Here is a 25,011-nt window from a genome sequence, read left to right on the forward strand (position 1 = left end):
AAACCAGGCAACACCCAGAGACAGAGACTGGTGCATCCTAAAGACCGGACACCCCACACCCACAAAAACAATCTGGTGTATGCTATCCAGTGGAATGATGAATGCATTGTTTCATATATTGGGGAAACAAAACAACGCATGGCACAGCATAGACAGGCAAACTCTTCAGGACAGACTCAGCTGTCTACCAGCACCTCAGGGAGAAACAGCACTCCTTTGAGAACAAAAATGTACAGATTCTGGACCGGGAGGATGGATGGTACAAAAGAGGAGTGAGGGAAGCCATTTCAAGGTTGAAAAACCATCCCTAAACAGAGGAGGTGGTCTCCGACATACAACACCATCCTTTCAACCATTCCGAAAAGACTGCAATTTAGCCTCCAACAAATAACAGGAGTTAGAAATATTGACAGCATATTGTCGATTTCCCCCCAAAATTGGGCTTTATCACAGGTTTTAATGTATTTTTACATGTTCCGCAACTTACCTCTTCAATTTGGTGTGAAATGAATATGCAGATTTAAATCATTGAGATCGCAGCTCACGTGTGAAAACAGCTGTGTAACTTATCGGTGCAATCGCACTCTGACAGTTCAGCACACTGATTTTGAATAAATAATAAAAAAAGAAACAGGTTTTATCTTAAAATTTTAACTTTAAGTTACTGTAACTGTCTTTATACAACTCTGAAGTTAGTGTAGTGATTTAGCATTTATTTAGATCGGATAGGATAGACTTTAACCTAAAACTACACTCAAATTTATGGATAGATAAATAGATAGCCTGGCCCTAGCCCAATTTTCTTTAGCCCAATGTGGGCCTTTGAGTCAAAAAGTTTGGACACCCCTGTTCTACAGTGCATTCGAAAAGTATTCACAGCGCTTCACTTTTTCCACATTTTGTTATGTTACAGCCGTATCCAAAAATTGAATAAATTAATTTTTAGCCTCAACATTTGACAGACAATATACCACAATTATAATGTGAAAAGTTTTTGGATTTTTTTATTTTGAAAATTAATTACAAAAAGACAAATAAAAAATAAAACATACTCACAGCGTTTCCTCAATATTTTATTGATGCGCCTTTGGCAGCAATTACAGCCTCAAGTATTTTTGAATACGATGCCACAAGCTTGGCACACCTATCTTTGGGCAGTTTCGCCCATTCCTTCTTGCAGCACCTCTCAAGTTCCATCAGGTTGGATGAGAAACATTATTTGAATCCAGGATGTCTCTGTACATTGCTGCATTCATCTTCCCCTCTATCCTGACTAGTCTCCAAGTTCCTGCATCCCCACAGCACGATGCTGCCCTCACAATGCTTAATTGGCCTGGTGATTAGCAGTGTCTGGTTTCCTCCAAAACACGATGCCTGGCATTCACACCAAAGAAGTCAATCTGTGTATCATCAGACCAGATCATTTTGTTTCCATGTTCTGAGAGTCTTTCAGTTGCATTTTGGAAAACTTCTTACTAAGAAATGTCTTCCGTCTGGTCAATCTACCATGCAGGCCCTATTAGTGGATTGCTGCAGAGATGGTTTTCCTTCTGGAAGGTTCTCCTCTCTCCACAGAGGAATGCTGTAGCTCTGACAGAGTGACCATCGGGTTTTTGGTCACCTCCCTAACTAGACTAAGATGAATGCAGCAATGCACAGAGACATCCTGGATGAAAACCAACACTTCCCATCCAACTTGATGGAGGTTGAGAGGTGCTGCAAAGAGTAATGGGCGAACGTGCGCAAAGATAGGTGTGCCAAGCTTGCGGCATCGTATTCAAAAAGACTTTAGGCTGTAATTGCTGCTAAAAGTGCATCAACAAAGTATTGAGCAAAGACTGTGAATACTTATGTAGATGTGTTTTTTAAATTGTTAACACATTTTCTTTTTTTTTTTACAAAGAAATACTTTTGTAATTGTCATTATGGGATATTGTCTGTAGAATTTTGAGGACTAAAATTAATTTATTCCATTTTGGACTAAAGCTGTAACATAAAATAAATTGGAAAAAGTTAAGTGCTGTGAATTTTTTCCGAATGCACTGTACGTCATTAGATTGCTAACTACCAAAAGATGGGATAGTATTGCAAATGTGACTTATACATTTAATACTGTAATAATATAAAAACCTAATTGTCGAATTAGGTAGCTACTGCAACAACCCACCTATCTAACTATGATCTCCAAGCTAGCAAGGTATCTAATTAGCTAGCTACCTGCATTCAAAGATCACTTCCTTCCTACTTACGTAAAGGGGTCATATGATGATTTTTTTTCTATATTTAAAACTTAACACTTCCTTGTGGTCTATATAACATGCAATAGTGGTCTTTAGGTCAAAAGTTTGCATAAATGATCTTTTACAGACCATCTTCAAACCGTTTTCTGATAATAGGTCACCTTTAAGCTAGTTAGCCAACTAGCAACAAACCAATTTTTGCACCTTTTACGTTTGTATATTTGAAATGTTTACATTATTTCCATGTCCCTGTGTCCAGCTACAAACTCTGCCTAGCAACAAACCAAATGGCTAAAGTGTCATGTGAACACTATGAGATAAAAAAACAAAAAAACATTTAAGTTTACCTGTGCAGGGAGCTTGTGTTTACTGTTGTACAAGGACCGCACCATGGTCACAACCTGCTGCCCCAGGTCCACGTCGACCTCCGACCCCTGGCAGCGGGTCAGCATGGTTGAAGTCAGCACCACCCAGGGGTTACGCTGCGATTGGGCCCTGGAGACAGGAAGCGAGCAGACATGTTATTGTCTACAAAACGCAACATATACCTGCAATGAGCACGTGGAGGCCCTTTCTCGCATTGGCGGGCATTAATTAATCCCATTTCAATGCTCTTCCACATCCTCTGCTAAGTCAATAATTGGCTCTCCAAAGTCGGTGAATAGCATTTGAAGAAACATGACCTTCAAGGATATTTGGTTTAAAATAGTGATTTAGAGACACTGATTAGATTCGCAGATGTTGCTATTAGCATTATCATTAGCGTGGCGAGGAGTCAGCGCTACATTAAAAAGCTACAGTCGACAGCTGGCTAATAGCGAGGTTAGCATTATGGCCTCATTATAGCGGCATGATGCTTCCACTCATCAATATGTGGACGTTTGTTAACCTCCCTACTGTCACTCAGGCATCACTGGCACTTCTAATGTGAGAATATCAAACTACTGGAAGTCGAACATTAGCGTAAACACAAGCTTCTTTACCTTAGGCAGATGTTGTGTTGCTGCTGGTAAATCCTTGCTAATGTGGCGAGCATTAATGTGAAACTTAATGTCACATTAGGTGACAAAGTGGCTGCTAATTAAGAAGATTATTACCAAGGAGGTATGTTTGTTTGTGAGCTACATAACATAAAAACTAATGAAACCAGGTCCATAAAATGAGGCATGGCATGCGTAGCTGTGAGGTGGATTATGTGTACACGCTGGACTAGCTAGCTAGTCTGCAGTTTAGTAGGCAATAACTTAATGTCTCACACATCTTCTTGCATCATGGGCGGCCAAGCTTGCAGGAGCAGGACGAGCGTCTGGAAGTCTTCCCACTTGTCTGCGGCCTCTAGCAGTTGCAGGAAAAGGCTGTACCTATTCTCCTCGTTCTCCACGTCCTCCATTTCCACCTGGGATAGACATCATATGAGTTGGTTCATAAGTAGTTAGACGGGTTTGTTGGTAGTGCTTGCTTGGGCTGGTACAGTGGCTGGTAGATTAGTATGTTGCTAAGGTATGGGTAAATATTGTCGCCCGATAGATAGTCATGAACTGTTGGTAGTTGGCTGCGTGGGCATGTACCGTATTGTTCGGACTATAAGTCGCAGTTTTTTTCATAGTTTAGCCGGGAGTGCGACTTATACTCAGGAGCGACTTACGCGTGAAATTATTAACACATTACCGTAAAATATCAAAGAATATTATTTAGCTCATTCACGTAAGAGACTAGACGTATAAGATTGCATGTGATTTAGCGATTAGGAGTGACAGATTGTTTGGTAAACGTAGCATGTTCTATATGTTATAGTTATTTGAATGACTCTTACCATAATATGTTACGTTAACATACCAGGCACGTTCTCAGTTGGTTATTTATGAGTCATATAACGTACACTTATTCAGCCTGTTGTTGACTATTCTTTATTTATTTTAAATTGCCTTTCAAATGTCTATTCTTGGTGTTGGGTTTTATCAAATAAATTTCCCCAAAAAATGCGACTTATACTCCAATGCGACTTATACCCCGAAAAATACGGTAGATAGATGTGTAACCTATGGTTTACAAGTAGTCAGATGTTGGTAGGGTATAGATAGGTTTGTTAGTAAACTGGTAAGTAGGTAACTGACTAGATAAGCAGGTTCAAAAGTGTTGGTTTAATGGTAAGCAGATAGGTTTCACAAGTGGTTAGATTGGTATGTTGGTAGAGTACGTGTAGGTACTGTATACAGGCATGCACTATGTAAGTAAAGTGTAAGTAGCGTAAGTTAATTTAAGTGTAAGTAAATGGCTAGGTGGTTCGTTAGGTAGATAATTTATAGGTAGTTAGGTATGTTGGTACGGTACGGGTTGGCAAGTTGGGATATAAGTAAACGGGTACATAGACTGGTAACTAGTGAGGTTAATTATATAATGTACAATTTTCTTATATGATTGGAAATAGTATGTGTTGGAATCCTTTAGAGCAGTGGTCCCCAACCTTTTTGTAACTGCGGACCGGTCAACGCTTGAAAATTTGTCCCACGGACCGGGGGGTATGATATTTTTATTTTTATTTTTTTTGGTCATAAAAAAATACAAACATGTGTGCTTGCGGACTATATCCCTGCAGACTGTATTGATCTATATTGATATATAATGTAGGAACCAGAAATATTAATAACAGAAAGAAACAATCCTTTTGTGCGAATTATTGTGAGTGAGTGTAAATGGGTGAGGGAGGTTTTTTGGGTTGGTGCACTAATTGTAAGTGTATCTTGTGTTTTTCATGTTGATTTAATAAAGAAAAATTAAAATTATTATTATTTATTTTTTTAAATTTTTTTTTAATTTCTTGTGCAGCCCGGTACCAATCGATCCACGGACTGGTACTGGGCCGCGGCCCGGTGGTTGGGGACCACTGCTTTAGAGGATACTTCTAAGGTCAAAAGTGCATGTCCAGCACAAGCACTCCTGAGAGTGGGATCACAGTAATGTAGGTTTGGAGTTTAGGAGGGGTAATAAAGACATCAGCAACATTTGGCAGGAAGCGCCACAAATAGGGGCAGAGGATAGGGGTCGGAGGTCATCCGACTCAAACTGATCTCAGGAAATAGGCTGACTGGCTAAGCAGCAAACTGGGTGTTGGCCAGACTGACCGGCACCAAGACGAGAACCACAAAGAGTAAGGGTCTTTGTGTAAAAGGGCATTTAAAGGACAGAGATTCGGCCCTCTCTTTCTCCTAGAGTTGCAGCTATAGTCCGAGGCTCCCTGAAACAAATACAGCATTTTGTTCTACGATTCCTCTTGGCGTTTTCTTGGCTCATCACCCATCGCACGACCATTAAATATACAACAATAAGAAGGTAGATATTTATGTACCAAAAGCAGTTAGCGTCATGGTTAGGTAATTCCACCGGTATGTTGGTAGGTACTGTATATAGGCAGAAACTGAAGGGAGCTGGTTGGATTGTTTGGTACGCAGGTAATTCATAACTTGTTTGATCGGTATGTTGGTAGGGTATGGCTAGGCTTGTGTATAGGTAGGGAGAAAGGTGGCCAGACTACCATGTTGGTCGGTATATGGGCAGGAAGTGTTGGTAGGTGGCTATACATGGTAAAGTTCAGTTCAGTTTCAGTTTATTTGGAACATGCATACGATACAATGTAATGCATCACATATTTTTAGTTGTTTCATTGCAGCACATCCAAAAAGGAGTAGGAAGAAAGCAGAGCTTCTTTAATGCTACCCCTTTTCATACCATAGCAATTTTATCCCATTTCCTTGTTTTCTGTAACAGAACAGTAAATTTAAAATAATAATAAATAAATAATATACCATAGCAGGTAAACAAATATTAAATACATAATCTTAATCTAAAAATTTTTTTTTTAAAAGTGTTCAAGATGTTTATCATAATTATTGTTCTGTGTACTTTGTGAACACTTGTAGTTTGAACAGTCTCTTCAACTGAATCATATTGGTGCTTTGTTTGATTTCTTTGGTTAATACATTCCATTATTTAATTCCACGTAGAATAAGGTAAAGGTTTTAGCATACAAATGTTTTAAATAAAATGTTCCTCTAAGGTTATATCTCTCCTCTTTTGTTGAAAATAATTGTTGTACATTCTTGGGTAGCAGGTTATAGTTTGCTTTGTACATCATTTTAACTGTTTGCAAATGTACCAAATCGTTGAATTTCAATAATTGTAATTCAATAAATAAAGGGTTTGTATGTTCTCTATATCCAACATTATGTATTATTCTAATTGATCTTTTTTGTAACACTGTTAGTGACTGAAGTGCACATTTGTGGTTGTTTCCCCATATTTCTACACAATAACTCAGATATGGTTACACTAGCGAGCAGTAAAGAATATGAAGTGATTTTTGGTCCAGAACATGTTTTGCTCTATTCATTAATGACGTGTTTCCTGCTACTTTATGTTGCATATTTTTTATATGAGGTTTTATCATTTGGCATTGCTTGTGGTGTCCCCCAAGGGTCCGTGTTGGGGCCAAAACTGTTTAATGTATATATTAATGATATGTTTAATACATCCAAAGTACTGAAATGTATACTATTTTCAGATGACACAAATATATTCTACAGTAGTGATGACTATAATGAGCTCATAAATACAGTAAACACAGAACTAAACATGGTAAAAAAAATGGATGGACACAAATAAATTATCTTTGAATGTAAATACAACTAAGATAGTGATGTTTGGAAATCGCAACATAACGTCTGAACAGAAAATAAGTATTGATGGTACCCAAATTTAAATCGTAAATGAGAATACATTTTTGGGAGTAATAATTGATAGTAAACTATCATGGAAACCTCGTGTCAGACACATTAAAACCAAAATCTCCAAAAGCCTCTCAATTATAAACAAAGCAAAACTATACCTCAATGAAAATGCACTCCATACTCTATACTGCACCTTGGTACTGCCATACCTTACATACTGTGTTGAAGTATGGGGGAATTCTTACCACAACACAATTCATCCTCTGATCATATTACAGAAAAGAGCAATGCGGATCATTCACAACGTTGGTTATTTAGAACATACTCATAATCTGTTTATGCAATCAGAGTTACTCAAATTTGATGACATGGTTAAATATAATACATTAATAATCTTACATAAAGCATTTAACAAATTATTGCCGCCTAATCTACAACGTTTTTTTACAAGACAAGTGCAGGCTCATAACTTGAGAGGCTTTGGATATTTCTTATTGCAGAGAGCTCAAACCACTTGTGTGTCTGTATGCGGAGTAAAACTATGGAACAAACTGGACTTACAACACAAGCAATGCCAAACTATTAATCAATTTAAACTATTATACAAACTTGGGGTCTGGTTCAAATATAGAGATGAGTGTCTTTAATTTGACCTTCTGTTGTACTCTGTCTCAAAGTGTTAACATGTGCTCAATGTTTCCTTACCATTATTGCTATGTTGTCTATTACCATTATTGCTATGTTGTCTATTACCATTGTTGGCATTTTGTCTATTACCATTGTTGGTATATTCATTATTCCTACATTGTTGATGCAAATTATTGTTACAGTGTAATAATGATTGTTACCTGTGGTAATGCCACTATGATACAACATCTGTATTATAATCCTTGAACAAAGTAACAGTGAACTCATGTGAATAATCACTGAATGGAGAACTGGGGTTGGGATTAAATAAATTATCTTCTTCCCACTCCCTTTCAGGCAAAACTGGACAATCATGCATTACATACTATACATTACCTTTAATTTATATTTTATGTGTTGTCTACTTTGTACTTTTTTATGTCATTGCCTGAAATAAATAAATAAATGAAAACATGTGTTTTCTTTTACCCTTTCAATGTCTACTCCATCTATTTGTATTTGTGTTTGACTTTCCCTTCTACTGTTACCAAATAGCATTATTTTAGTTTTGCTGAGATTCAAAGATAGTCTGTTTATGTCAAACCATCTTTTTAATTTGTTCATTCGACTAGGGACTGATTAGGGATCTGGAATATTTGCCTCCAGATTTGGTCCAATGTTCACAAAGTACTTATTGAAGCTTTCGACCACTTTGTTCATATTGTAATTTTTTACATTTCCATCTGAGAAGTATTTAGGATAGTCCTTCTTTGCACCATTTTTTAATAATGCTATTTAGGATGCCACAGATAGCTCTCATATTGTTTTTGTTTTGGTCCAATAATTGACCGTAATATTATTTTCCACATGTTCGTAGTATGCTAGTTCGCTTATTCTTAAACGTTTTGTACTTGTCTGCCTCTGTAGATCTTTGTGTTATAAATTTTCTATATAATGTATTCTTCTTTTTGCAAGCATTTTGCATGCATGGTTGATTATTTTTCTTTTGATGCTTACTAAGTTGTTTCAATGGACAGTGTTTGTCATAAAGCATCTCCAAGGTTTTAAAAACAAAAATACCATACGCATCATCTACATTATTTTCACTGTAGACAAAGTCCCAACACTGTTTTCTCAGATCATTTTTGAAAGCTGTCATACTTTGTTCTGTACATATTCTTCAAAATATCTTTTTGTCATCAATGTTCCTCTTCTTGTAGTTTCTATCATAGATTATGAAATAAATTATCGCTGATGTCAGATATTAGCAGGCCAATTGTGGTCTTTAGTAAAAATATTATCAATAAGTGTGGCGCTGTGTCCTGAGATTCTGCTTGGCCTTGTGATTTTAGGATATAAACTCAGGCTGTACATTCTGTCAATAAAGTAAGCTATGGGCTTTTGTTTGTTATTTTTGACTGATTTCATTGATTAGTTGCCCTAATCCAGTTCTCAAACGTATCAATGTTTGACTTCGGTGATCTATATATACAACTGATCAGTAAGTTATTGCTTTTTTCATGACATATTTCAATGGTTATACATTCCAATATATAATCAATAGCTAGTGACATATTTTTTTTACCACTTTGTAGTTTACGTTCTTCATCACATACACAGCTACTCCCACTACGTTCTTGTTGGTTCTGTGGATATTAGTTAGTTAATATCCTTCCAGGTATTCCTTTTTTAGCATCCATCCATGTTTCTGAGACAGCAATAACTTTGAAGGGTTCGTTGAATTGTTCCAAAAAATTGCTTCACATTGCTGTAGTTAGCATACAAACTTCTACTATTTAATTGAATAATCGACAGTTTGTTGTCTATTTTAATGTTTTCGTTATAATGTTCGTCTGTACAATAAAAACAATTATTCCTGGTGTGAAAGAAAACAATTGTGTTTGGATCTATATCCTTATTTAATTACGGACTATTGTAATATAAGCTGCTGAAGGTTTTCAGTTCCATACTTTTCTGTTCACCAATCATTTGTGTTGCTCTATGAATGTAGGCTGTTAAATATTGGGATGGGTGTGTTGGTAGGGTGGGTCATAAGAACAAGGTAGGCTGCTATGCAGGTTGGTATTAGCATAAGACTTGTGGGTAGGTAAGTTCATAAGTAGTTAAACGGGTATGTTGGTACGGCCAGACTGGTGTGATGGTAGATAGAATGAATAGCCTTGCATGTTCAAGTAATTAATGAGAGGAGCATCTGGTGGTTTACATAATGACAGCTATAGAAGGCAATCAAGACTTTTTACACTTAGTTAACATTCCATTTGTGTGTCCCGCCTGACCTCCATCTCCGGAAGGTTGCAGAGTTCAGTTGTACTCCGTTCTAGCCTCGTCCTCAGTCACTGAAAATATAGATGACACACTTCGCCAGTCAAGCGGCGTCCATTTCTTTCTTCATTTAAATGAGACAAAGCTCTCAGAAACTAAATGAGTAGTAATAAATACAGCGACCAGACTGAGGAGGCGTTAATTATCCATTAGAGCAGCGTGTGGTATCCAGTAACAACATTATTACTTCATGAAACCACAACACATTCCCCTTCAGCGTCACATTAAGATAAATGATACTAAGTTGAAAGACATGATACTAAAATGAAAACTGGCCAAAACACAACACTGCACTCTTGGCCAGTCCAAATGTTCCAATTAGTGGTCTGAAGAGACTGATAGATCAAAATACCTCATTATAAGCACGTTTGTCTTTCTAATATTTGATGATCTTATTGAGCTAAAATAATGCACTTAGTACAACACAGCCACAAAATAAGGCATACATAAAATAATAATAAATACATAGTTATATAAACACATGATTATTATTATCATAACTATTTAGTTCCGAATTAAAATATCCAATTATTACAAATAGTATGCAGCGGCAAAATATGATCCATAAAAAATAGTTAAAAATGTATAAACAATTAAAAATATTATGAAATAAATATTTGACAGTGATAATTATTAATATAAAATAAATGAATAGTCTAATTATTAATATTTAGGGAGATTATTAGCAGGGAGATTTTCTGACACATCGCCTGTGTAGGGTTGCAGTGTCTAAAATATAATAATGATAATAATAACAATAATAATAACAATATAGATTAGTAATTAGCATAAAAAAAATAGTATTGCATATTACAAAGATAGATGACAAACTGTACTTAGAATGACGCAGTTAAAAAATAAATCATAGATAAATAGATAATAAATACTAGGGCTGGACGATTATGGCACAAATAATAATCACGATTATTTTGATTGATATCGTAATCACGATTATTTACACGATTATTCATTAATTTATTTACTCATTTACTCATTAATTTAACTTCAAATATAGTTTAAAACATGTATATAAATTAGCAACAAATCAACCACAACAAGTAAAATAATAATAGCAATAACAATAAATAAATAAAAAATAGCGATATAAAAAATAAATTATTTTCTTCTGTTTAAATTGTTTTTAATTCAATTTTGTACCTTTTACACTTATTTTACCACCACAGAGTGTGTGCTTTTGTGTAAAATAAAATCAAAAAAATTGTTAATTCAATGCAAAAATCCTCTAATTTATTGGTGCAATATATATTTGGTCAATTTTGACCAGTATTTTAGGTCAGAGCATTATAATTGTGTAAATATATCAATAAGTGCTTTAAAGGCCTACTGAAATGAATTTTTTAAATTTAAACGGGGATAGCAGATCCATTCTATGTGTCATACTTGATCATTTCGCGATATTGCCATATTTTTGCTGAAAGGATTTAGTATAGAACAACGACGATAAAGTTCGCAACTTTTGGTCTCTGATAAAAAAAAAAGCTTTGCCCCTACCGGAAGTAGCGTGACGACACCGGGGGAAGGACTGCTCATATTTTCCTATTGTTTACACCAGCAGCGAGAGAGATTCGGACCGAGAAAGCGACGATTACCCCATTACTTTGAGCGAGGATGAAAGATTCGTGGATGAGGAACGTGAAAGTGAAGGACTAGCGTGCAGTGCAGAACGTATCTTTTTTCGCTCTGACCGTAACTTAGGTACAAGGGTTCATTGGATTCCACACTCTCTCCTTTTATGTTGTGGATCACGGATTTGTGTTTTAAACCACCTCGGATACTATATCCTCTTGAAAATGAGAGTCGAGAACGCGAAATGGACATCATTCACAGTGACTTTTATCTCCACGACAATACATCGATGAAGCTCTTTAGCTACTGAGCTAACGTGATAGCATCGGGCTTTACTGCATATAGAAACAAAACAAATAAGTCCCTGACTGGAAGGATAGACAGAAGATCAACAATACTACCAAACTCTGGACATGTAAATAAACGGTTAATGCTTTCCAGCTTGGCGAAGCTTAATAATGCTGTTGCTAACGACGCCATTGAAGCTAACTTAGCTACGGAACCTCGACAGAGCTATGCTAAAAACATTAGCTCTGCCAGCTCTCATCTGCTCATCACGACCCGTGCTCACCTGCGTTCCAGCGATCGACGGTACGACGAAGGACTTCACCCGATCACCGATGCGGTTGGCGGCCCGGAGACGGAGGAAGTCAAGGTGAGGTCGTTCGGCTAGCGCGTCTGCTATCCTCAAAGTGCTCCTGGTTGTGTTGCTGTAGTCCGCCGCTAATACACCGATCCCACCTACAGCTTTCTTCTTTGCAGTCTCCATTGTTCATTAAACAAATTGCAAAAGATTCACCAACACAGATGTCCAGAGTACTGTGGAATTTTGAAATTAAAACAGAGCTTTGTGTATTGGATTCAATGGGCTCCGAATACTTACGCTTCCACTGTTGACGTCACGCGCAAACGTCATCATATCGAAACGTTTTCAGCCGGAAGTTGGCCGGGAAATTTAAAATTGCACTTTATAAGTTAACCCGTATTGGCACGTGTTGTAATGTTAAGATTTCATCATTGATATATAAACTATCAGACTGCGTGGTCTGTAGTAGTGGGTTTCAGTAGGCCTTTAAGTACATTATGTTTGTGCAAGGTACTTTTTTGAAACCTTTATTTTGTTAGCGCAGTCAAACCGGCTATTATTGTGATGGGGGGGCGGGGGGGTGTGCTCTGCTGTTTTCAGTTTGACGAGTAAAGAGGCTACTTGAGGCTGTTAGAAAAAACAGAGCGTGTCTCAAGTTGCAACCACTGTTTGTGCATTGATCTTACATCCATGATGTCGTTCACAACAACACAAGCAGATAAGATTTGTGGATGTATGGATTGTTATTCTTAGCTTTAGTTTTGTAGTTTAGTCGCCGTCTCGATATCGATTGTTTAGTTCAGAACTGGGATAAATGAGCGTTACCGGACACATTATTTTCCCAAACAAATGTTTCTTCTCCTCACAATGACAACATTTCATTTACATTTATATCAATTTCCCTGATATTATTTTGCATTTATCAGTGGATTCCGTTTTATTGGCCAATCATGATCCATGGTTATGTGAACACAGAAATCCTATGACTTACTTTTTTGTTGAGTTTAGTGATTATTGCTTAGGCATACTAGCGCTGGGTCAAATAAAAAAATAGCAACCCTGGTGCCCTTCCAAACTTCTCATATTCATGATGCTCTTTTTTCACTCATTCGCTCCTCATCTGTTTCACCGCCACAAGCTCCGGAATTTGCATGCACGTTGCGTGTTCATCGTTTTTTCCCCGATTATTATATTTTCATAATCGTGAGAAGCCATAATTGAACTCAAAATAAAAATGTGTTTAATTGTCCAGCCTTAAAATAAACACAAGATTAAAATTACTATCATAATTATTGCATTCATAATTAAAACATACAATTATTATAAATGTTATCAATATGTGATAATACGGTTATATATTATATTGTCATTTAATAGCATAGAGAAATCTCTCACGCGTAATAATTTGATGACTTTTTCCTCGTAATATTAAAGGAGACCTATGGCGATTTTCCTCTGTTTTGACCTAAAAATGTTGTTACAATTTTGAAAACTCTTGTTAAACAATCCCAAAGCATCACATTATAAGGTTTGTGCATTTCGGCAGTTTTAGAAGCCTTTGATTGCTGTTTTGGGGTGTTTTTTTAAAAGTAGTCACAGTGTGACATCCCACTGTGGTGGACGCATTTCTATTATCTGCTGTGGACCAGACTCCTACCCCTTTGCTTCAGGCTGTGAGACTGTTATGGCTGCTTCCTCTGGTAAAAGCATATTTTTTATTCAGCTCTGTATTTATCTAAGAGTGATCAGGTGTACCTAATGTTGTGACCAGTGAATTTACATACGGTTTACGAAGTTTATTTTCGACCGCGTCTGAAAAGAAAAAATAGCTGTGCTATTCATTTTCATGATACACGGTATTATACCACTTTTTCTCCCTCATTCCTTCTTGGGGTAATTACATAGTCAGATTTTAGACTTCATTTGGAATAAAAAGACTTACAGGTTACGTAAGCAATATTTGCAGAGACCTAAATCGTCGGGAGGATTAGCACTACGAAACTTTAGGTTTTACTACTGGGCCACAAACATTAGAATTCTTAAATATTGGCTGCAATATGAAACATTTGATCCTTCTCCGTTGTGGCTGGTTATGGAGGCAAACAACCAAACTAGTACCTCTTAGGGCTTTGGATCCCTTTCCCATTCACTCATCAACATTCGCTGGCACAAAAAATGCAGTCATAAAAACCTAATTTAAGACCAGGGTTCAGTTTAAGCACTATTTTGGCTTGAAAACTATTTCCAGTAGGGTTGTCCCGATACCAATATTGTGGTACCGGTACCAGTACCAAAATGTATTTTGATACTTTGATACTTTTCTAAATAAAGAGGACCACAAAAAATGGCATTATTTGCTTTATTTTAACAGAAAATCTTCCGGTACATTAAACATATGTTTCTTATTGCAATTTTGTCCTTAAATAAAATAGTGAACATACGAAACAACTTTTCTTTTATTAGTAAGTAAGCAAACAAAGGCTCCTAATTTAACTGCTGATGTTTGCAGTAACATATTGTGTCATTTTCCATTCTAATATTTTGTCAAACATATTAAGGACAAGTGGTAAAAAATTAATTATTAATCCACTTGTTCATTTACTGTTAATATCTGCTTATTTTTCATTTGAACATGTTCTACCTACACTTCTGTTAAAATGTAATAATTACTTATTGTTCTCTTGTTTGATACTTTACATTAGTTTTTAGGTATTGATCCGATACCAAGACGTTACAGGTTCATACATTGGACATATTCAAAGTCCTCATGCATCCAGGGACATATTTCCTGAGTTTATAAATATAATATACATTTTAAAAAAACAAAAAAATATTTTATGATGCTAAAAAATATCGATGTAATCATAGAAGTATCGACGAGATACACTCCTGTACTTGTTTTTATTATAGTGGATGTCAGGTGTAGATCCACCCATGGCGTTTGTTTACATTGTGACGCTGGTGAGCTAGTATGTTTAGCTGGGGGGGTACTTTTTAGAAGCGGTATAGTACCGAATATGATTCGTTAGTATCGTGGTACTATACTAGTACCGGTATACTGTACAACCCTAATTTCCAGTGTTGCACCCATCACTGCTTATCATGTTTTCCCTCCCTCTCTTGTCGATAGTGCCTTTTGAAGTCTGAAAACCAACAACATTAAAGACATATACACTATTTCTTCTTTCCACCAACTTTGTGATAACTTTTCACTCCCTAATCAACACTTTTTTTCTTAGATATCTACAGATCTTCGAGTTTCTTTCGTAATACTTTCCTTAGGTTTCCAGATTTGCCAACTGACACCGCTTCCAGCTTTAGAAGGATGAATTACATATATTTATAACCAAATTTTTCTGTAACGCTCTGAGTCTCTAAATTCAATAAAGTCACTTTGGGAGGAGGGTTTAGGAGTGACCCTATCTGAGAAGAGCTAGCCAGAGATTTTAAGGAGAGTTCATAAATCTTCTCTTTGTGCAAAACACAGCGTCACCCAATGCAAGCTAATACATCACACTTGTTATACCAAGGTTTGACTAGCTAAGATGTATAACGGAATATCTGAATCATGTTATAGGTGCCAACAGTCTAACTTAGTTGTTGGACATACATTTTTAATACTTTGTCTTTGGTAATTGACGAAAGGATTAAACCTATTTGGGGTTGCCCCTCTGTCATCTTCCCTCAGCAAATCCAAAAAGAATTTGGTGGCATTCACTACTTTGTTAGCAAGAACACTTATTGAGCTTAACCTGAAGGCTGCAGCGCCTCCCTACCACACCCGCTCTATCAGAGATATTATTTATTTTCTCAAATTTGGAGAAAATTAGGCTGACATTGAATGGTTGTTCTGTAAAATTTCAAGAAGTATGAAGTTCTTTATTAAAATATGTAATGTCAACTGATCTCAAGTTTTGCCCCAATTGAGACATTGCTTTCTTTGTATTGCTGCACCATGTTGGGGCCATTCAGAACTGCAGTTGTGTGTGGTTTTATACCAATATTTTCCTGTAGCTAATTGACCGATTTTTTTTTCGTGTGTGTGTGTGGGAATGGGGGCAGAAAATATTTGATGTAAATGAAACAATATGTATTTACAGTATATTTAAAAGTGTACATTTTTGAAAGATACAGTCGTGGTCAAAAGTTTACATACACTTGTAAAGAACGTAATGTCATGGCTGTCTTGAGTTATCTTTGTCCATGTGATATCAGATGAAACAAAAATTGAGCTGTTTGGCCACAATACCCAGCAATATGTTGAACTGCACCAGTTTTGTCAAGAGGAGTGGTCAAAAATTCCACCAGAAGCTTACCAGAAGCTTGTGGATGGCTACCAAATGCGCCTTATTGCAGTGAAACTTGCCAAGGGACATGTAACCAAATATTAACATTGCTGTATGTATACTTTTGACCCAGCAGATTTGGTCACATTTTCAGTAGACCCATAATAAATTCATAAAAGAACCAAACTTCATGAATGTTTTTTGTGACCAACAAGTATGTGCTCCAATCACTCTATCACAGAAAAATAAAAGTTGTAGAAATTATTGGAAACTCACGACAGCCAGGACATTATGTTCTTTACAAGTGTATGTAAACTTTTGATCACGACTGTATATTATTGTAGAAGGTGGGTTTTCATTGTAATCTCAAAGGAACGCCTCCATAAACGAACATCTTGCAAACACATTTAGAAAACGGATTATAAAAGTGACTGTGAAGCAAAATTTACACCAGCACATATCCAATACGTATTGTCTACACCACTGTTTTTCCACCTTTTTTGAGCCAAGGCACATTTTCTGACTTCAAAAATTCCTAAGGCACACCACCAGCAGAAATCTTTAAAGAAACGAAACTCAGTTGATAGTAAAAAGTCGTTGTCGCAATTGTTGGATATGACTTTAAACCATAACCAACCATACATCAATATACAATACCGTTCAAAAGTTTGGGGTCACCCAAACAATTTTATGGAATAGCCTTCATTTCTAAGAACAACAATAGACTGTCGAGTTTCAGATGAAAGTTATATTTTTCTGGCCATTTTGAGCGTTTAATTGACCCCACAAATGTGATGCTCCAGAAACTCAATCTGCTCAAAGGAAGGTCAGTTTTGTAGCTTCTGTAACGAGCTAAACTGTTTTCAGATGTGTGAACATGATTGCACAAGGGTTTTCTAATCATCAATTAGCCTTCTGAGCCAATGAGCAAACACATTGCACCATTAGAACACTGGAGTGATAGTTTCTGGAAATGGGCCTCTATACACCTATGTAGATATTGCACCAAAAACCAGACATTTGCAGCTAGAATAGTCATTTACCACATTAGCAATGTATAGAGTGTATTTCTTTAAAGTTAAGACTAGTTTAAAGTTATCTTCATTGAAAAGTACAGTGCTTTTCTTTAAAAAATAAGGACATTTCAATGTGACCCCAAACTTTTGAACGGTAGTGTAGCTCTTGTCTCAAAGTAGGTGTACTGTCACATCACACCCTGACTTATTTTGAGTTGTTAGCTGTTTTCCTGTGTGTAGTGTTTTAGTTCTTGTCTTGCGCTCCTATTTTGGTGGCTTTTTCTCTTTTTTGGTATTTTCCTGTAGCAGTTTCATGTCTTCCTTTGAGCGATATTTCCCGCATATACTTTGTTTTAGTAATTAAGAATATTTCAGTTGTTTTTATCCTTCTTTGTGTGGACATTGTTGATTGTCATCTCATCTTTGGATGTACTTTGTGGATGCCGTCTTTGCTCCACAGTAAGTCTTTGCTGTCGTCCAGCATTCTGTTTTTGTTAATTTTGAAGACAGTTCAGTTTTAGTGTCGTTCTGCATAGCCTTCCCTAAGCTTCAATGCCTTTTCTTAGCGGCACTCACCTTTTGTTTATTTTGGGTTTAAGCATTAGATACCTTTTGACCTGCACGCTGCCTCCCGCTGTTCCTGACATCTACAAAGCAATTACGGTAGCTACCGGCTGCCACCTACTGATATGGAAGAGTATTACACGGTTACTCTGCCGAGCTCTAGACAGCACCGACACTCAACAACAACACATAATTGGCAGACTATAATCACTGGTTTGCAAAAAATATTTTTAAACCCAAATAGGTGAAATTAGATAATTTCCCACGGCACACCAGACTGTATCTCACGGCACACTAGTGTGCCGCGGCACAGTGGTTGAAAAAGACTGGTCTACACCACAAGGATGTGTTTAAATGTTGATCAAAACCATTATAAGTCCCATTAAAACACTTATTCTTACAAAATTATTCACATTTTCTCGTAACATTACGATTTTATCGCATTATAACTTATGCACATATTTTTTTCCATAATTTTACGTTATTCTCCTAAAACAAAAATGTTTCCTTACAATTTGATGTCTTTTTCTTGATAATTTTGCTATATTATTTTTAGTTACAACTTCATTCTTGTAGCATTATGACTTTATGTTCATAAAATGTTGACTTCAGTCAAATATTAGGATTATATTCTCGTAACATTACCACATTTTACCTCATAAGGTTATTACTATATCCTCCTGAGAACCTGCATCCACCGCAGTGGACATTTATTTTTGCTTTACTTCTTCAGTCAGAAAATAATAGACTTGTTATGCAAATCACAAATGTCCATTGCAGATGCTGCTTGTTCTCAGGAGGATGTGTTTTTTTATGACTTTTTTCTTTCATTAACATTACAACTTTTTGCTGGTAAAATGACAATTTCTTTTTAGGTTAGCCCAACATCTCCACCAAATTTAAAAAGGGTTTTCCGGCAAATCAAGATATAAATAACAATGGCATATGAAAGACACGTCCGGATGATTCGCTTTTTTTCAATGCATGATTTATGTTGTGAGGTGTGTGTGACTACACACATGAAAGTCCAGTCATCTATTTCTCCTGAGACCAACTGGCATGACGCTTCTTTACATCCTTTAAAAGATACACACACACACACGCAGGCACGGACACAATCAGTAAATGTGGTCTTCAATAAAGTCCTGTGAAAATGATTTTCTCCATACGTCACCTCCCCTCCCTCAGGGAACGCTAAATAAACACTGTGACATCCAAGCCGTCAGTGATTCTTTTGAAATTTGATTTCAACACACACACGTTTACCTTTAAACACACACACAGACGCACACACACAGCTTAATAAAGAATGGCGTGCTGTGCAGTGAAAATTAGAAAACCTGCACACGTCAAGCATCTGCATCCTTTGTTTTTAATGTAGCATGATAATGCTAATGATGGGCAAAATTTAAATAATGCCATTTTCTTATTAAAGCCAAAAAGCATCATTCCAATAAAGCAACATTAAAACATTCTTATATGATCATGCACAAACATCCACCATACTTAGTAAAAAAAAAAGAATAAACTTTATAAAAACAAATAATAAAATCATCCTGGCAGACAACCACCATGTATACACCTGGACATTGCAGATGTATTCGCAATACACAAGTGATTACACTGTGCTGCTTATGCCAACACAGCGTTCTTAAAGAAGCCCTCAAATGTGGGGGCAATGAAAAGGGGGGAGGGGTTACAGAAAGTACACGTCAAGGTTAGACAAAATAAGGGAAAAAATGGAATCCATTTCCATACACACACGCTCACACCTGCTCGACATCAATATTAAACACACACGCGCACACATACACACATGCACACACACACACAGTATATTTTAATATCAAACCCATTTGCGCCCAGACTCCAACCTATCCTTAATCATGCATGCCTGTAGGAGGGCGTCCATGAATATTCCAACAAGCGAAAGAAGGTCAAGGAGAAAAGGAACGCTAGGAAAAAGTAAGACATGTGCTCGCCAAAAACATGTGCAATTACTTAAGACGAGCGTCAGCCGGGTGGGGGGAAAAGAAGACACAAAAGTCCTCATGAGGACTTGCAAAATGATGGTGAGATTGAGACGAATGTGAAACTTATCCCAGTGAAGAGTTCAACTTCCTGTACGTCGTGTTGTTGTTCTTTCGGCAGCAAACTGGCCAGGTCTGCTGGCTCCAGACAAGTAGTGCACTCGAGTGATGACATTCTAACAGTAATGGTTCCCCCCAAAATCCATTTTCTCCTTAACTTGTTTGCTTCACTTTTAGGAGAAGAGGGTTGCTTTCTGAAGTGCATGAGGGATTCATGAAATAACACCTGCCTTCATTAGGCTTTGCTGCATGCCTTAAAATGCAGCCTGGAGCTCTGCCAACTATCCGCCAGTCAGCTGCAGACGTGACCACTGTAAGTTTGATCATTTTTTTTTATTCTTTAGCGAATATGCTAACCTGGCATGATGTTAGTAATTAAAGATTAAAGATTAAAGTACCAATGATTGTCACACACACACTACATGTGGTGAAATTTGTCCTCTGCATTTGTCCCATCCCCTTGGGGAGCATGTAGCTCCCTCTGGGCCTGATTTACTAAGATCCAAATACCAAGTGCCAGACGGCGTATGCAAAAAATAAAATAGTGTCTACTATGAGTGGGTGTGATTTACTAACACTGTGTGTGCAATTGAAAAGTGGTGCAGACCGCCTTATTCAAATGAGGATTTTGCCTGCATACGGGGCTTTTACCACATAGACAATCATTTTCTGTACAGCCACGTTACCATGCTCCTACCTGTGTGTGATTTGTTAAACCAGCAGCACACATCTATAATCTGTAACACCTTTTTCTAAATCGCAATCTAGAAAAAATAAACATATGCACACTGACAATTAATTATGTGCCAGGCTGTGGATTGCATCACCAGCGCATTTGTGCATCTGGAATGACTAAAACGCAAGCAAATGCATAATGTAAGACATATTTTCATGAAGGAGGTATACTATAGTAAAACATTCCCTAAATAAATACAAAAAAGCCAGAAGACACCAAAACGCATCAATTGAATTCATTTTCTGCAGCACCATAAGCCATCCAGCAGCAATAAAATACATCTTCCTCCGCTTATACGAGGTCGGGTCGCGGGGGCAGCAGCCTAAGCAGGGTAACCCAGACCTCCCTCTCCCCAGCCACTTCGTCCAGCTCCTCCCGGGGGATCCCGAGGCGTTCCCAGGCCAGCCGGGAGACATAGTCTTCCCAACGTGTCCTGGGTCTTCCCCGTGGTCTCCTACCGGTTGGACGTGCCCTAAACACCTCCCGAGGGAGGCGTTCGGGTGGCATCCTGACCAGATGCCCGAACCACCTCATCTGGCTCCTCTCGATATGGAGGAGCAGTGGCTTTACTTTGAGCTCCCCCCGGATGGCAGAGCTTCTCACCCTGTCTCTAAGGGAGAGCCCCGCCACCCGGCGGAGGAAACTCATTTCGGCCGCCTGACCCAAAGCTCATGACCATAGGTGAGGATGGGAACGTAGATCGACCGGTAAATTGAGAGCTTTGCCTTCCGGCTCAGCTCCTTCTTCACCACAACGGACCGATACAGCGTCCGCATTACTGAAGACGCCGCACCGATCCGCCTGTCGATCTCACGGTCCACTTTTCCCCCACTCGTGAACAAGACTCCTAGGTACTTGAACTCCTCCACTTGGGGCAGGGTCTCCTCCCCAACCCGGAGATGGCACTCCACCCTTTTCCGGGCGAGAACCATGGACTCGGACTTGGAGGTGCTGATTCTCATCCCAGTCGCTTCACACTCGGCTGCGAACCGATCCAGTGAGAGCTGAAGATCCTGGCCAGATGAAGCCATCAGGACCACATCATCTGCAAAAAGCAGAGACCTAATCCTGCAGCCACCAAACCAGATCCCCTCAACGCCCTGACTGCGCCTAGAAATTCTGTCCATAAAAGTTATGAACAGAATCGGTGACAAAGGGCAGCCTTGGCGGAGTCCAACCCTCACTGGAAACGTGTCCGACTTACTGCCGGCGATGCAGACCAAGCTCTGGCACTGATCGTACAGGGAGCGGACAGCCACAATCAGACAGTCCGATACCCCATACTCTCTGAGCACTCCCCACAGGACCTCCCGAGGGACACGGTCGAATGCCTTCTCCAAGTCCACAAAGCACATGTAGACTGGTTGGGCAAACTCCCATGCACCCTCAAGGACCCTGCCGAGAGTATAGAGCTGGTCCACAGTTCCACGACCAGGACGAAAACCACACTGTTCCTCCTGAATCCAAGGTTCGACTATCCGGCGTAGCCTCCTCTCCAGTACACCCGAATAGACCTTACCGGGAAGGCTGAGGAGTGTGATCCCACGATAGTTGGAACACACCCTCCGGTTCCCCTTCTTAAAGAGAGGAACCACCACCCCGGTCTGCCAATCCAGAGGTACCGCCCCCGATGTCCACGCGATGCTGCAGAGTCTTGTCAACCAAGACAGCCCCACAGCATCCAGAGCCTTAAGGAACTCCGGGCGGATCTCATCCACCCCCGGGGCCTTGCCACCTAGGAGCTTTTTAACTACCTCAGCAACCTCAGCCCCAAAAATAGGAGAGCCCACCACAGATTCCCAAGGCACTGCTTCCTCATAGGAAGACGTGTCGGTGGGATTGAGGAGGTCTTCGAAGTATTCCCCCCACCGATCCACAACATCCGCAGTCGAGGTCAGCAGAACACCATCCGCACCATACACGGTGTTGATAGTGCACTGCTTCCCCTTCCTGAGGCGGCGGATGGTGGTCCAGAATCGCTTCGAAGCCGTCCGGAAGTCGTTTTCCATGGCCTCGCCGAACTCCTCCCATGGTGACATGTTCAAAGTTCTTCCGGAGGTGGGAATTGAAACTCTCTCTGACAGGAGACTCTGCCAGACGTTCCCAGCAGACCCTCACAATGCGTTTGGGCCTGCCAGGTCTGTCCGGCATCCTCCCCCACCATCGTAGCCAACTCACCACCAGGTGGTGATCGGTAGAAAGCTCCGCCCCTCTCTTCACCCGAGTGTCCAAAACATGAGGCCGCAAATCCGATGACACAACCACAAAGTCGATCATGGAACTGCGGCCTAGGGTGTCCTGGTGCCAAGTGCACATATGGACACACTTATGCTTGAACATGGTGTTTGTTATGGACAATCTGTGACGAGCACAAAAGTCCAATAACAAAACACCACTCGGGTTCAGATCCGGGCGGCCATTCTTCCCAATCACGCCTCTCCAGGTTTCACTGTCATTGCCAACATGAGCGTTGAAGTCACCCAGTAGGACAAGGGAATCACCCGGGGAAGCACTTTCCAGTACTCCCTCGAGTGTATCCAAAAAGGGTGGGTACTCTGAACTGCTGTTCGGTGCGTAAGCACAAACAACAGTCAGGACCCGTCCCCCCACCCGAAGGCGGAGGGAGGCTACCCTCTCGTCCACCGGGTTAAACTCCAACGTGCAGGCTTTGAGTCGGGGGGGAAACAAGAATTGCTACCCCAGCTCGTCGCCTCTCACTGCGTGCAACGCCAGTGTGGAAGAGAGTCCAGCCCCTCTCGAGAGAACTGGTTCCAGAGCCCTTGCTGTGCGTCGAGGTGAGTCCGACTATATCCAGCCGGAACTTCTCTACCTCGCGCACAAGCTCAGGCTCCTTCTCCCCCAGCGAGGTGACGTTCCACGTCCCAAGAGCTAGCTTATGTAGCCGAGGATCGGACCGCCAAGTGCCCTGCCTTCGGCTGCCGCCCAGCTCACAATGCACCCGACCTCTATGGCCCCTCCCATGAGTGGTGAGCCCATTGGAGGGGGGACCCACGTAGCCTCTTCGGGCTGTGCCCGGCCGGGCCCCATGGGGACAGGCCCGGCCACCAGGCGCTCGCCATCGTGCCCCAACTCCGGGCCTGGCTCCGGAGGGGGGCCCCGGTGACCCGCGTCCGGGCGAGGGAAATCTGAGTCCTCGTTGTTTCCTTTCCATAGAAGTCTTTGAGCTGCTCTTTGTCTGATCCCTCACCTAGGACCTGTTTGTCTTGGGAGACCCTACCAGGGGGCATGAAAGCCCCCGGACAACATAGCTCCTAGGATCATTGGGACACGCAAACTCCTCTACCACGGTAAGGTGGCAGCTCAGAGAGGAGAGCAATAAAATAATGAAATTAAATTGTTTAACAGACGACATGTCTAATACTTTTATTTATGACGTCCACCAAAATGTTGCCACACACACACGTAGGATGGAGGATTCTCATCTGTCCATTGCCTGTCTGTGCAGCGCGAGCACCAATCCTGCAGCCGTGTGTGGAATTGTCCATTTGCATGTCCTTCTGACACGTGCTAAATAAGTATGGGGTGTTTTGATGATCAGCATATATTTTGCATATTAACGAAGACGGACGCAAAATGGATTGCACGCCTTATTCTGCTCACTTAACTGACACAATCCATTTTGCACACGTTTAGTAGATCAGCTTTGCATGTGCTATCAGGATTGCGCGTGTTTTAGTGCATGCAAAGTTTTAGTAAATCAGGCCCTTAGTGTTGCTAAAGTTTGAGTCCTTCTGTCCCACTCCTTAAAGGGGAAATGCCTGTTTTTTTGAATTTTGCCAATCATTCACAATCCTTATGTAAAACAAAAACACATATATTTTTCTTTTTTTTATGCATTCTAATTCGTAAAATGCGGCAAGTACGAGGTGGCTAACAATGCAGTTAATTAGAGCAGTGGTCCCCAACCACCGGGCCACGGCCCTGTATCGGTCCGTGGATATATTTGTACCGGGCTGCACAAGAAATTAAAACAAAAAAATATATATATATATATATAAAAAAAAAAAAAATTCTAAATCAACATAAAAAACACAAGATACACTTACAATTAGTGCACCAACCCAAAAAACCTCCCTCCCTCATTTACACTCATTCACACTCATTCGCACAAAAGGGTTGTTTCTTTCTGTTATTAATATTTCTGATTCCTACATTATATATAAATATAGATCAATACAGTCTGCAGGGATA

The 25,011-nt window shown here is 39.5% G+C and overlaps 1 protein-coding gene across 2 annotated transcripts in view; it reads right to left on the reverse strand.

Moving 5' to 3' along the window:
- nbas (NBAS subunit of NRZ tethering complex) overlaps positions 1 to 25,011 on the reverse strand; it is a 377,112-nt gene that overhangs the window by 22,418 nt on the left and 329,683 nt on the right. For both annotated transcript variants that reach the window (XM_062044717.1, XM_062044716.1), the window contains exons 50-51: positions 3,497 to 3,636; positions 2,588 to 2,735 (exon numbers count right to left, since the gene is read on the reverse strand). In XM_062044717.1, coding sequence (XP_061900701.1) covers positions 2,588 to 2,735; positions 3,497 to 3,636 — 288 coding nt within the window. The remainder of the gene's footprint in view (positions 1 to 2,587; positions 2,736 to 3,496; positions 3,637 to 25,011) is intronic.

Source organism: Entelurus aequoreus, linkage group LG04, assembly GCF_033978785.1.
Source record: "Entelurus aequoreus isolate RoL-2023_Sb linkage group LG04, RoL_Eaeq_v1.1, whole genome shotgun sequence".
In the NCBI taxonomy this organism is placed as follows: Eukaryota; Metazoa; Chordata; class Actinopteri; order Syngnathiformes; family Syngnathidae; genus Entelurus; species Entelurus aequoreus.